At 35.5% G+C, this 14,473-nt stretch overlaps 1 protein-coding gene across 1 annotated transcript; it reads left to right on the top strand.

The window, feature by feature from the left end:
* The first annotated feature begins 585 nt into the window (after positions 1–585).
* On the top strand, positions 586–10,262 carry LOC120344737 (glutathione hydrolase 1 proenzyme-like). Its single transcript, XM_039414049.2, is given in 12 exon segments — positions 586–878; positions 1,846–1,985; positions 2,166–2,358; positions 6,072–6,278; positions 6,416–6,525; positions 6,676–6,815; positions 7,431–7,621; positions 7,855–7,946; positions 8,438–8,573; positions 8,575–8,593; positions 9,072–9,185; positions 10,007–10,262. Coding segments are annotated over 12 exon segments (1,785 nt in total). The 3' UTR covers positions 10,157–10,262.
* Positions 10,263–14,473: the final 4,211 nt, after the last annotated feature.

Here is a 14,473-nt window from a genome sequence, read left to right as displayed (position 1 = left end):
CTCACAAATCTTTAAACTATTTTATTCGCCCTAATTTCTCTAGATACCTAAGGAAGCGTCGATGGCATTTGGTGTTGTCATGTGAGTAAGAAAAAAAGTGACGTCGGGGTATGCGACCAATGCGAGTCAGAATAGGGAGCATTCAGTTTGCAATACTGAAAACGAACGAACAACGAAAATAATGGAATTGAAGATTTGTAGGCAATGTATTTAAATCAGACTTTGCGAAATTTTCTGTCAACAAACAAGATGTGTGAATGTTAAATTGCCGCGACTCGTCTCAAGCCTTTCAAATCAAATTGTACATAAATAAAAAAAAAAAAAATATTAAATGAGAGATACATTTGCACCTAATCATAAAGATCGATTTATCATCTGAATTACATCTATTTTTGGGTATATAAATGTATGAATATTCTGGAAGAATGAGTGACTGTTCGGGTAAAACTGGTGTTCGGTAATCCAAAAGTGACTTTCAATTCCTTATTTAACAAAAATATTCCTTCAATTGATTATTGATCACAGTATTCTCCGCATCATAAATTACTCAAAAGTGTCAGATAATTTTATATTCAGAGACTAGTTATGACTTCTGGATCTCGTGCGTATCTCGGACTAGGTCTTCTTATAGGCCTGTTGGTTGGATTAGCTTTATTTTTTGGTTTGTACTTTGGGTTACCTCCACAATGTAATAACAATGAAAATGGGGAACATACCAATGAGGAATATCCTCTTTTCGGAGAATACAATTCGGCAGCTGTTGCTACTGATGGTGGACCTTGCTCAGTGATTGGCAAAAATATTTTGAAGAAGGGCGGGTCGGTCGTGGACGCAGCAATTGGAGCCATGTTGTGTGTAGGATTATACAATTGCCACAGGTAGTTAACTTGAATATAAGGTATTTTATGTATCTGTTGGCATATTATCCTTATGTAAACGATCAATGCTTTAAATTTTTTTCATATAGTATGTGTACTGTTTGGTAATTTACTGTGTGGTGGGACTAAGAGGTTCGCATTATGAAATTTAGGCTTGTCCGAGCACCAAAAATATTTTTCACAAAGTCGAACGGGATCGAAACCTGAAATTATCCATTAAATTGAATGCGTTTATCAATTTTATCATTATGTGCGGAATGATTTATTAAAGTTGAATAACAAATTTGATACGCAACGAAAAATCCAAACGACGTTCATATATCTGACCTAGGCCATCCTTCATACTATAACTCTATGGAGAACATCTTTCTTTTTTTATCTGTACCACGGCTTGCTTGTTTTTATAGCAACTGAGACATTTATTTTCATGGTCCTAAAGTTTTAAAAATTTGTCAAACTTCACTATTTAAATATATTTCTATTTATTTTTTTTAATTTTTAACCATATATTAAAATAGTTGAACGAATGACTGTAGAATTGAACATAAAAACAGGATCATAAAAACTGATCTTGAAAACTTTGTTGAAAGCTTGTTTACCGGAATATGCTTCACGAATATTCATTTCAGATGCATTCGACCAATTAAGTCGATTTTCAAACTAAAACAATGTTGAGAGGGTGGCCAAACACTTTAATACAATTCATAGTCATCAATGCACAATGTGTAATACTTGAAATGATGTGTAAATAAGCAGATACATTACAATTTCAGTAGGTACAAGTTCCAAAAATCGATTCAGCTGTGAATGCATGTGATGGTGCAATTTTCAACATTCAACAGCAATCATTAACCGAAACAAACCAATGGTGTTCAAAATTATTCATTTTTAAAACGTTTTCGTGCATTAAGATCTGGACAGTTTGATATTTATTCAAACTACTACTTCAAAATTGTTGTTTTTACAGTACAGGAATTGGTGGAGGATCATTCATGAATATTTATGATGCCTCAACCGGTGAAGCAGTATTTATCAATTCTAGAGAAGTTGCTCCGCTTGCAGCTACGGAAGACATGTTTAAAGGAGATCCAGACCTGTCGACTATTGGTAGGCACGCATCATTGAATTCAATACAGCTACCAAGTATTTCAGATGCCGCGAGTTCACATCGACCTCGGTTATGAAATCTTTCGAATCTAATTTAAATATTAATTTGGTCCAACGTTTTTTAAGGCTACCACCGATCATCACGTGGTATTTTACTTCACGTTCATATTTCACATACAGGTGCTTTGGCAATAGCAGTTCCCGGAGAAATAGCCGGATATTGGGAAGCACACAGACGTTTCGGTAAATTGAAATGGGAAGAATTGTTTGAACCTTCTATCTAGTTGGCAACAAACGGATTTCTTGTTAATTCAGCGTTATCTGGTGCAATAAACTACAAATCTACTGTACCAAAAATTGAGTACAATCTCGAGTGAGTGGATCATTCAGTTAAAGTTTCCGTTTGAAACGAATGGCCCTATTTGGTTTTCTATATATTAAGTGAAAAAAACAAATAAATCAATTTCAATAACATAACCATTTTCAGCGCAACAACGTGAAATGTTTCCTTATATTATTAATAATTATAATATGCAATTTTATCATTTTATAAAAAGAAAACTGTATAATTTGTTATTTACTCTAATTTTGTTCAAGTATGTATCATTGTACTGACTTCGTTTATATGTATCTCAAAACATTACGTAAACGAAACGAAACACAACTTAAAGTCAGAGCATACCTTTCCAATCTCAATTTAAGTAGTCAAATGCTAAATAGAATTTGACTATGACTTCATCGAGACGTTAACTAAAACCGCATTCAGTAAAATGTCAAATGGATTTCAGTTTGGGTATATTTTACTGTAATTTACGTTGTACTCATGTGCAGCCTTGATCAACCAAGGCAGAAATGTAGTACGTGGGGACCCTTGTTTCCGGCGAATTTCTCTACATTGAAATTTATTGTGCTTGCGTTGAAGAGTGGAATGTTTGCATATCGTCAGACTAATAAAAAAAATTGCCTAAGTCTAATTTTAACATTTTGAGTAAATCAAAAAAAAACTTCATAACTTTCCCATTTTTCAATCTATTTCAAAATTTTTTTTATCTAGATTTATCTTATCAAATTTTTAATTATTTTAGGATATCTATAACTTCCAAATTCTATTTTATATGCGCTAAAATTGACTTAGGCATTTTTTTATTCCCGCACCCTGAGTTAGGCAATATTATTCACATCTTCGCCCTATATTTTCTCTGTACATTCGCTTGACCTATATACTTTGTAAAAGTCCATTCGGCAAATAATCAGAGGGTGACTTCCATTAAATTAATATGACACGAAAGCCAAGACAAAATTCGATATTCCTCCTCAATCATAATTGGGCTTTGATGAACATTAGGATAGATGTCAGCCCACAGGCCAGATGTATTGTATTCGCTTGATACAAGGAATGTAAAATTTCACAACTCAAGCAACAAACAATATAATAGAATCAAAACATAAATAACTCTTTTGAACCTAAAACATCAACATAAACAAACAACTGTAATCATGAATTTATAGTAGTATACTTCATTTAAGTTTGTATAATCTACTCGTGAGGAAGGTTGTCATAAAAAGGATGACAGTCAATTGGCATAATTGATTTCATTTCTTGAAGATCATTAAATTTCCTTGCACAAACTGGAATACGAGATCTGAACATTGGCACCCATTGACTTTGAACATTCTGTACACGGTGTGGTAGCGCTTTCCAAATTGATTTCTCAAACGAAAGCTTGTAACGAATACTACCATCACTTTCGTACTTCAGGGCACGCAAATCATGCACTCTGGGATCTCCTACTCTTTTTCCGGGTCTAATGCTTTGAAGGAACAATTGATTCATTCTTTTGAAATCAGTGTGCCTCATTTGGCAAACATGATATGGTGATGGATGGATTCTTGCGGATTCCATAAGTACGATCAAATCTCTTTCAGAAAAAATGTCGCCTACGATCTTTCGTTCAATGACGCTGTGCATCGAGTCACATTCCATTTGTGTATGTCCAGCCACCAAAAATTTTTGCTCTATATCTATGTTGTGAGTTCTTGCCAGACTAGAATATGCATTGGCTACCGTGCTATTCCTATTTTGGTAACCACATCCATCGCTCCAAACTATGGTATGCTTCAGCTCGGGATTATTACAAATGATTCGCTTAAAATGCTCAAACTGCAAGTAAGCAAATACTTCACTAGAAAGATTGCCTTCAGTTTCATTCCAGACGTAACAGTAACCTGCTTTTGATTTCGTATCATATAAAGTGAAATTGTGTACCTGTAGCTTAGTTCTGTAATATGAGGTACTAGCTCTCGTTCTAGGACATAAAAGCACATCTCGTTGAAATAAACTTCTCTAACGACCCTCCTGTTTTCTTCCTCTGCAACATTTTGGTAATGTCTGTGGAGGGCAGATATTGTGGTGCCTGGATACAAAAATTTTATGTTTTTGTAACTTGGCAATTTTCTGCAATAATGGGAGTCTACAGTTGGTAGTATGCTGAGCCACTCTCTTATAAACTCTCTATCCCTTTCACTTACTTTTGCACACTTTCCACTTTTCGGACCTGCTTGAACAACAGCTGTTTGGTTAGAAAAGGTTTTATCTTTAATCCAAGATACCAAAGTTCTGCAAGGCATCCCAAACGTGGAAGCAAACATTTCTTTGCAGACTGGCAGCTCAGAACCATTCGAAAGCTTTAGTTTGTAAACATATGAAGATTTTCTCCTAGATACACCGGATGATCTTTGTTGTTTAACCTCATGTGTCCCAACCAGAGTATTTATGAATATTTTGCGTTTATTCCAAGTCGTCATAGACCAAAATTTAATGAACATAGCAAGTCTTTGATCTTCATCTACAACGTTACACTGGCGAGTTTTGACTTTGCTACAGAATGCAGATCTACATGGTGGCCCTGGTTGACGATTGGGCACATTCTTTCCTTTCCAGTTTCTATATGATTTTCCACGGAGGCGCCTGATTTTTCCTTTATTTTGTCTCCATTTGTCGTGCACTGGTCTCTTTTCTCGGTTAGGTGAGGGCTCGTCATAGGTTTCAATAGTGCCATCTGATCTTGTAGAGCCTTCATTGGTATTGTCCGAAATACTCGTCGTGTCCAGATTATCGAGACTTACATCAATATCCAGTACTTCGTGAAACGGTAAATACCCACTTTCACTATATAAATATGCATCGGAATCCCTATCGCAACCATCGAGCTGAAGCTCTATAAAACTTCCAACTTCATTCACCTCATCTGTAAAAATTAAATACGAATACATATGAAGATCGCTCGCTACTATCGCCGAATAAATCCGCATTTTTTGGCGTTCAATAACTTACCACGTGTGACACTATCATTTGCAGAAGCATTTCCAAGTAGAGCATAGTTTCTCAGCTTCCTGGACTCCATACTGTTAATATTCGATCACTACAATTACTTGCCGGTAGCGTCCAGATGTTGAAATATATTTATATTTCAGTACACCCTACTTGAACCAGAAAGCGTTGCTAGTCGAAGAGTGTCGTAACGACACCAGAACGTACAAAAACTGGATGCGGATAGGCGTGTTTAAATGTGCCTATCTCAATTATAGTCAGTTTAGGCAAAACCAAAATCTGCCTAAGTCCACTTCCTGAGATAGGCAGATTTGTTTTTGCCCCCTAGCGGCTGATTTATACCAGATATGAATGTTTAAATAACATAGAAAGATAGATCTTTCCCCAACGAATCCAGCGATACCAAAATCTCAAAATCGACAAAAAGTGACTTAGGCAATTTTTTTAATAGTGTGACGATATTCCACTTTAAGCAAATATGATTCCAGCTTTGTGACAAACAAAACGATTATTTTGGTATAGCCATGCCTGGGCATGAAAATCCATTTACGATACTGGCAAGATGCTTATATTGCCTAAACAGTGTTGTTAAATTTGAAAGGGTTGCTTGCTCTTTATTGGCCGGTGGCGACATTTATGAAATTGAACGCCTTATTATTTTTCATTCAAATCAAAGGCGTAGCCTTTTCTTCATTTTAAATAACCAAGACAACCATTGGCAAACATTTCATTTAGTAATTCATAATTATTTGTAGGCCAATATTTACAAATACAAATGGAAGTCTGAAGAAGGAAGGAGACAAAATAACAAACACTGCACTTGCTGCAACTTTTCGTATAATTGCTTCAGAGGGTGCTCCAACGTTTTATAATGGAACACTCGCCAGTCGTATTATAGAAGATCTTAAAGACGCACCAGGAGGACCGTCAATAATAACGGAAGACGACTTGAGATCGTACAGGTGAGGATGACGGGTAGAGACGGAGGCAAAATAGGGTGACGTAGTGGATCGTATGTGTGTAGCTTGAATATCATATAGAGTTAATGTTATATGAATGAGAATATTTTATTTAAAATGGCTATTTTATTGTAATTTAGAGCTGGGGTGAAGCCATTGATCAACATTTCTATTGGGGATCTAACTGTTTTTACACCCGGTGCTCCAAGCGGCGGTCCTATACTTTGCTACATATTGAACATTCTAAAAGGTGAATAAACGAATATAACTTGATATTTCAACGTGTCTTTATTTTTGATCTAGTTATACCGCAACTTGCTCCAAATCCATTGATGTATATGACAGTAGAGTTTAAACAGAAAGAAATACAGTGAATGTTAAAAATGATTTTATTTTTCAGGATACAATTTTAATGAGGAAAGTATGAAATCCACTGGAGATCAAGTACTAACTTATCATCGAATATTAGAAGCCTTCAAATTTGCATATGCCGAAAGAACTCAACTGGGGGACGAAAATTTTGATTAAAATATAACAGCAGTAAGAATAAAATATTTCAGAAAACGTATATAAAAATACCATCGAATAGATCAATGCACTAAACCTAATTTGTAACACAAAAATGTAAGAAGAAATTACAATTTGTTGATCCCAGCCTAATAATGGACAGCAATAACTCAACAACGCGAGGTTACTACGCAGTATCTATCCCATATCAACTGAAATTACAAATACTATAAATTTGAAGTATGTTTCAACACGGGTGTTCAATCAAATCCGAGATTGTCCAAATAGCTAGAAAATAAAATTTTGTTACGGTACTAGCCTATTATGGCAAAAGCATGACTCGCGGTCGGACAAGCCCGATTCGCATATGCAAATATGTTACCAGGACGCCTTCTTTGCATTACCGGAAATGGGTTTTATAACTTTAGTGCGTACCGTGGATAATATTGCTTGTTTTGATCTATACAATATATATATTGCATAGAGGTTATTCTCAATATTTATTTATTGCATTGTTACTACATTTTATGAACGAATACCTTTACTTAATTGTAAAATAATGTGAAATATAGTGATCGAATGTCAACCCAGGAGTTTTGTAGGTTATTCCGCATTCTTAGTTCATTTCATATTTTTCTTCATTCACAGCTTGTTTCAAATGTGACCTCTGATGTGTTTGCTGAAGAAACTCGTTTGAAAATAAACGACTCGTGGACTCAAGACGTAGAATATTATGAGCCTGACTTTGTTCTTCAACCTGATGATTCTGAAACAGCTCACTTGAGCATAGTTGGTGAATATGGAAGCGCAATATCAATTACAAGTACAATAAATGGATAGTGAGATCATTTTCTAATCATTTGTATTAGTTTCAAATTATTCGATTTCACGATTTTGCAGCAGTACGCACAAAACTGTGTAGTTCTACAAATTTGAAAGAAGCCACAAATTTCAGCTTATTATTTAAATTTATTGTTTTCCGATGTTTTATGCGTACATACCTAATTGCCTACGTAAAACTGTTACAGTTACTTGGGGCAAATGACTGAGCCAAACTTGATATTTTTTTAAGTTTTGGATCTTCAGTACGAGGGTTTCGAACCGGAATAATATTTAATAATGAAATGGACGATTTTTCCTCACCAAATATCACTAATATTTTCGGTAAGTTGAATTAGTACGACGTACCGGTAAGTTCGACAAAATTCATATTTAATATATACCGATAAAAGTGAAATCAACAGTTATTTGAAATTGATTTGAAGCATCGGAATCAATACTAAAACACAAAAAGCACATTACCTATAAATATTGAATATACCCTAATGTTCTTTATTTGGCGTTGACTCAATCTGTACCACTTACATTTCATGCCGTCTGAAAGGTATATACAGTATATTATTCTTATTTATCATTCATGACTGATTCAGGAAAATCTTATTTCCAGTAAGTGTTTCACAGAGGTTTTTGAGGTGTGAGTATATAATTACGGATGATTCAGGGGGATTCGTGAATCAAGCAACTCGTTATCTACAATCATTTTTTTTCAGATTTAATGTACCAAACGCATCAATTTACTGGACTTACTCCTGGACTTAGCAGTAAAGAATTTGAAAATCATAATCGTCTTTATAAATAGCTTATGTGTTTCTAAGGTGTTGAACCATCGCCAACAAACTATATTGAACCGGGAAAACGTCCAATCTCTTCCATGTCACCTACAATTGTAATGAACAAAAAGCATCCAGGCCAGTCTGCAGTCAAAATAGTAGCAGGAGGGTCTGGAGGAACAAACGACAGGAACTGCGTTGGTGAGTGTCGCCATAATTTCCATTGTAAAACATTCTACGGAGGCACAAAATTTTTAATCCAATGATAAGATAAGATAGTTTTACGCGCATTTTACATTTATTTCCACATAGCAGAAAACTTTTATGATATAATTTTTTTCCTGTATTTTTCAGCCTGTTATTACGTGATTGCAGTGTATAAATGGCAGCGTGAAAGTATTATTTCCAATATTAATTGCATAAAAGATGGGCTTAAATTTATGAACATGATTTCCATAATATTTTTGTGAGTTTAGGTGACTGTCTTGCTACGTCAATTATATCAATATATCAGTGGATTATGGTGTAAAAGTATATCTAATCTACATATTTTCCATGTTATATTATATCGATAAATATTGTGATGTCTGGATCATGTGCCTATGCCTGATTAATAGCTATATACATTCTTGAAAAATGATGTTCTTGTTTTGTTTTTCTGGATATTTTGTTTTTTTAGACAATTATGAATAATTTGTGGTTTGGAAAGCGAATTGATGGAGCTGTTTCAATGAAAAGGTTGCATCATCAACTTATTCCTGAAGTCGCACAATATGAAATGGGATTTGATGCCGTAAAAATGAGTTCATATCTTATATGTATATTTTTTTTCTGGAAGAAAGAGATATGATAATCGACTAATATTTCTAACAATTCAGTTGATATCAAAATTACAAAGTAGAAATTTTGTATTAGAGCAAACAAGAGTTGCTGTTTTTACTGTCAACGTATCATATTCCGGGTCGTTAAAACTAGTGGGATTGGTTTCGAATGTTTGAAAATATCAGCACCGCGAAGTCAAAGCGATACGAACAAACTTCTGCAGTATATATTATATAGGCTACGCTACAATAAAAACGTCATGTGTCAGCGGGTGCTGCGCAAAGAATATACGCTTAGAATGGGTGGAACTAACATATATTCCAATATCTTCATTTGAATACTATTTCTAAAACAATATTGACCTAAACTATTTTTCCAAAAAGATTACTTGATCGATCAATAGAAATTGCAATTTTTTCTGTAGCTTGATACCAGATAGTGCTCAATATGGTAATTATAAAACAAACATCATAGTTTAGATGACTTTGGGAAATATTTATTATGACTTTAAGCTGAAATATTACCAAGTACCCAAACGACATAAATTTTTATAGGGTTATTGAAGTTGATTGCTATTGAAGATAACATTTCCGCAATTCGCAAAGCACCTTTCATTTATGAGGATTGAGAATATTTTTTTTTATCAGTTGTGGAAGTACTCATTTATTTATTATTTTTATTCATATATACATATTTACGAATATCTTTGCCATGGGGTTCAGTTTCATTCATCCTAGCGCCATAGATCGAATGATCCTAGAATGCCAAAATTTAGTTGTTTTATTATTTCAGAACATTGTTCAAGGTCTGGAAGATAAAAATCACATCACTTATTATTATAATCCACCTGGATCAGTCATCCAAGCCATTGAAAGACATCACGATGGAAAGCTGGGCGGGAAAAGTGATGAAAGAAAGTCTGGATATCCGGATGGTTATTAATTGTTAAATCAAACTAACCGAAATTTTTATGGAAAGTAATAATTCAATCGTTCACTCAAAGGAATCAAAAATTGATTGAAAATCGGTTTCTATGTTGAGTAAAGTATTTGTGTGGTATTGTGACAAAAATTGTTCGAATTCAAATTTCTGAGAGAATTTTAATGTAATTAAAGGTAACGCGGAAGAGTAATGTCTTTCGGCTGTCAAGTATCGGGTGTCGTCGCATTTCGATAAGAAATAGGAACCCGCTTGTCATCGAACGCTGGTTACGATGTGATGCATATTTATAGGTTGAAATCATTGAGAGGTAGGGTTTGATTATTTAGAAGTTATGTTGAACCATTTTCCGCCATATATATACGTCATTCATAAAAGAAAAAGTTTATTAGATAGAAGAAGTTCGAGTTCAGGTATTTGCCGTCTTTTTCTTTTCTCTCTTTCTCTTGTTGCCAAGTTGGGGGTAAAGAATGACGTCGTCAGCTAATCGCGTCATTCAAAAAATACCAAGGTGTAAGGAGCGTCTGCCATGAAGTAAATTATTAACTTACTTACCATGGCCGATGTAGTCTACATATTAACCGCAAATAATTATCAAAAATTTGTGTGAGACCGTTTGACGCCAACACACGGTTTCAACGTTTTCATGTGAAATGATTGAAAGGTGTGAGAGATCATATTATCAATCACGTTACGAAGACGAAGAAAAACATAACGCAGTCCAAGCTAGGGCTACCAACCGTCCCGGAATGGCCGGGACAGTCCCGGAATTGACGTCTAGCGTCCCGTGATGGGATACGGTTGTCCCGGAATTTACTGACAACCAACCAACCAAGGATTCAGATTCAGATATTTATTTTCGTCATGCAAAAAACAATGCGCGATATGAAAAATGAATAAATAATATAATGTAACAAAATGTCAAATGGATATCGGCTTGTTGCAGTTGACGCGGAGTCGCGAAAAGACTCATAGAGTCATCTAGTCACGACAAGGAAATAGAGGTCTTGTGTAGTTTGGACCTAACGTACTTCTAGTGGGCGTAACATAAAAAAATTTTGATATGTCAATCCTAACCCCATCTGACTACTTGAATCCCTACGGCATCACAATCACGTCATAGAGCTTGCCAAATCGCTCGAAATGGCATTGGCGCCGACGATAAAGAACTGACTGACGTTATCGATCTCTCTCCCATTGGAATCGTTGCGACGAGAAAACGAGAGAAATAACTGTTCGATTTCGGGTGCTCGTTTGCGCGTCTTGGATGGCAGTTCGTATAGTTTGAAGGGCTCTATTACGTCACTGTAACGTCGTGATGACGTAATTTTTGAATGGTGTAGTCAGGTGGGGGTTAGGATTGATACGTGAAAAAATTGTCATGCTACGCCCACTAGAAGTAGGCTATGTTAGGTACGAAACTACATGAGATCCGGAAATAGAAGGCCATTGTAAACGTCTCGGCTGGAAACGGATGTACGGGTAATTCACGCAATATATTTTTTAATAAAAACAATAATATCTGTATGGTTCATTTAAATAGGAGTGAGTCGAAGTTTGTGGATAAGACATGTTTCGTCAAGCGTGACCTCCTGATGATATTACACTAAAATAAGCTGAACAATTGCAAAATGGATTATAACATTATATCAGATTAAGATAGGATTTACATATTTATCCCGAGGAGAGGAAAGCCGATAAGGCGGCTTAATCATAGGGCGAACCACGGCCTCTCGTCCGGTTACCAGTCCAGGTCGGGTATAGAATTAGTTAGCCAGTTGTTATCGGAAGCATTGACTTTATGGTAGGGGAAGCCGTGACCGACCAGCGGTTACGTGAACCACTCTACAGCAGCCACCCTAATTTGAAAAGATCAAAAACTTGATCCAGTGAGATTTGTTGAAAAATATAGTTAATAAAGTTGCGGCGTGTAACAATATTTTGCGTTTCTTGTTTTTAGTTAATAATGCACTGTTAGTGTGAGTCTCTTTTATGAGGAGGATTTCATTATTCAGTCAGTTTTCAGGCTCGCACGGCCGTCTGTTTTAGGACGTCCCGCTGACAGCTCTGTCTTAGCGATAGTTCATTAATTATTATATTTCCGTAAAGAACTATAACTAACAAAGATCTTCTTAAAGCGACAAAATCACAATAAAAATATAAATAAATAGCAGAAAAACTGCTTTCTTGATTTTTTTTTTGTTAAATAATTTGATCTAATTAGCACAAATTGTACATTTCCCCTGTTTTAGTTTTTTTTGCATTTATGCGTCAAGGAGTCAAGATTTCACAAGTTCTTTGATTATGATAAAATTGTTTACAGTTTGTGAAAATAACGCTGCACGACGCGCACTGTTGCTTTTGACGTGCTTCGTGTTTCACAAGCTTCTGTTTCAAAATTCTAGACATTAAGGTGTCCCGGAATGGTTTAACCCAAAGTTGGCAACCCTAAGTCCAACGTTACTGAACCGGGAAAGAATTCGAATATTTGTATATGCATGCGCGTCGCCTCATCGGCAGGACAATAAAATACTTATAGTCAGAATAAAATGCGTGCTGTCACCAGGTAAGATGTTATGGTGGTAAGAGTGTTATGAAGTGGGAGACTTTAGTTTGATTCGAGGATGAAACCTATGCCTTGAAATCGGTTTTCATTGTATCTCGTTTTTAATTTTTCCGCCTATAAATAAATTTATTTTTTCCATCACTGAATAGGATAGATTTTATAACAAAAAGTCGTACATAATTTTTTTTTGTTCTGCGTCTCTGCGACCCCCCGAAAAGTGCCCCACAAATCAACGGACACGAAAAAACGCGGGTTTGTGTAAGTGTAAGGTGACATCTGTGTGATGTCATAATTGGGAGAGTATTAAATGACCGTCACATTACGGAAGTCAACGGGTTGAAGATCCCTGCTTTACACCAATGCTCGAGGCCAAAAAAGGGTCTGAGCGACTATGCAAATTACAATTGTTACGCCATTGTTGAATCATTGCTGATTGGTTATTGTTACGGACATAAAAAAGAAATCTATGCTCGGGGGAAATCCATAAAAATTCATAGGTGCTCCCGAAGTATGCGAACCAAGATGGCGGACATCGGAACGTAACATGGGTAACAGGTTAGGGTTAGGCAATAATTTTTTTACAATTTTCCTTATTTTAGTCCTATTATCAGTTCGAAGACTAGCCAAGAGCCTCCCGTAGTATTTATACCTAAAATTATGGCCTAACTCTAACCTAGTACACATATTACATTCCGATGTCCGCCATCTTGGTTCGCATACTTCGGGAGCCCCAATTCATATATATATATAGTTGTAATAAAACGCGACAATATTGTACCCACATTGTTACTTTGTTTGAGAATTCTTAATAAAAGGTCGTTTTGACTTAATTACAGAACCGTTCTTAGATTATTTCGATATCTCGCTATCGCGTTAGCAATAAGTCAGGGTGCATGTATGAGCATGCAGTGAAATACTGTAGTGAAAATAAAGAAATGACCACCGTGAGCTTTAGATTTTGCGTAATAAAGAATAACTAATAAATAATATTAGCAGCGACCTTCCGTATTGACAACATTGACTACTTTAGGGTCCAAAACTGCTAGAAATATAGCACCATTCCATTCAAGATCCATCATCATCCTTTCACTTTTCTTGGATTTGGTTATGTTTGAAAGATGCAAGTTCTCAATATCAATACAAATCTTTTAAGCACAGACGGCATAGAGGCTCTGCACATACATGGTTATAATTTATAATGGTTAATTTTTCATTTACATAGCGTGGGGCCTATGAAAGAGCGGTGCCCACTGTGGCGCATAGGTTGCGGTGGCCTAAGGACAAGGTCGGCCCTGTATGTTATATGTATATATGTACAAGTGAGGAGTGTCCCTACTTTTTGTCATGGAACACCAACAAGAAATTTATTCGTCTGGAGGTTTGATATTTATTTGCTTCAGAACTATCAACGCATTATAGCTAATTTCATATAAAAAGAATATATCAGTGCGGGTTCGAAACAGTAATTTTCAATATTTGAAAATTAAATGGGGTTGTATGTAAATTATCCTTTCACAAAAGTAATCCACTTCAACTTAAACATTTTTGCAATATATATGCGTGATATCAACCTGTCAGATTATAGAACTAATTTGCAAAATTCTACGAGATCTCAGTTGGACTCGTCCATCAGCTTGATTCATTGCCGCAGAGCGCGATTGTCTGTCTCCGACTCCATGCAGAACAGGGATCTCATAGAGTGAGGCGTTACTTATTTATTTCATATTGGATTAATTATTTCTAAATCTTAAATA

Source organism: Styela clava, chromosome 5 (assembly GCF_964204865.1).
Source record: "Styela clava chromosome 5, kaStyClav1.hap1.2, whole genome shotgun sequence".
In the NCBI taxonomy this organism is placed as follows: Eukaryota; Metazoa; Chordata; class Ascidiacea; order Stolidobranchia; family Styelidae; genus Styela; species Styela clava.
The sequence above is the reverse complement of the archived record's forward strand: the minus strand, read 5'-3'. Positions and strand labels throughout refer to the sequence as shown.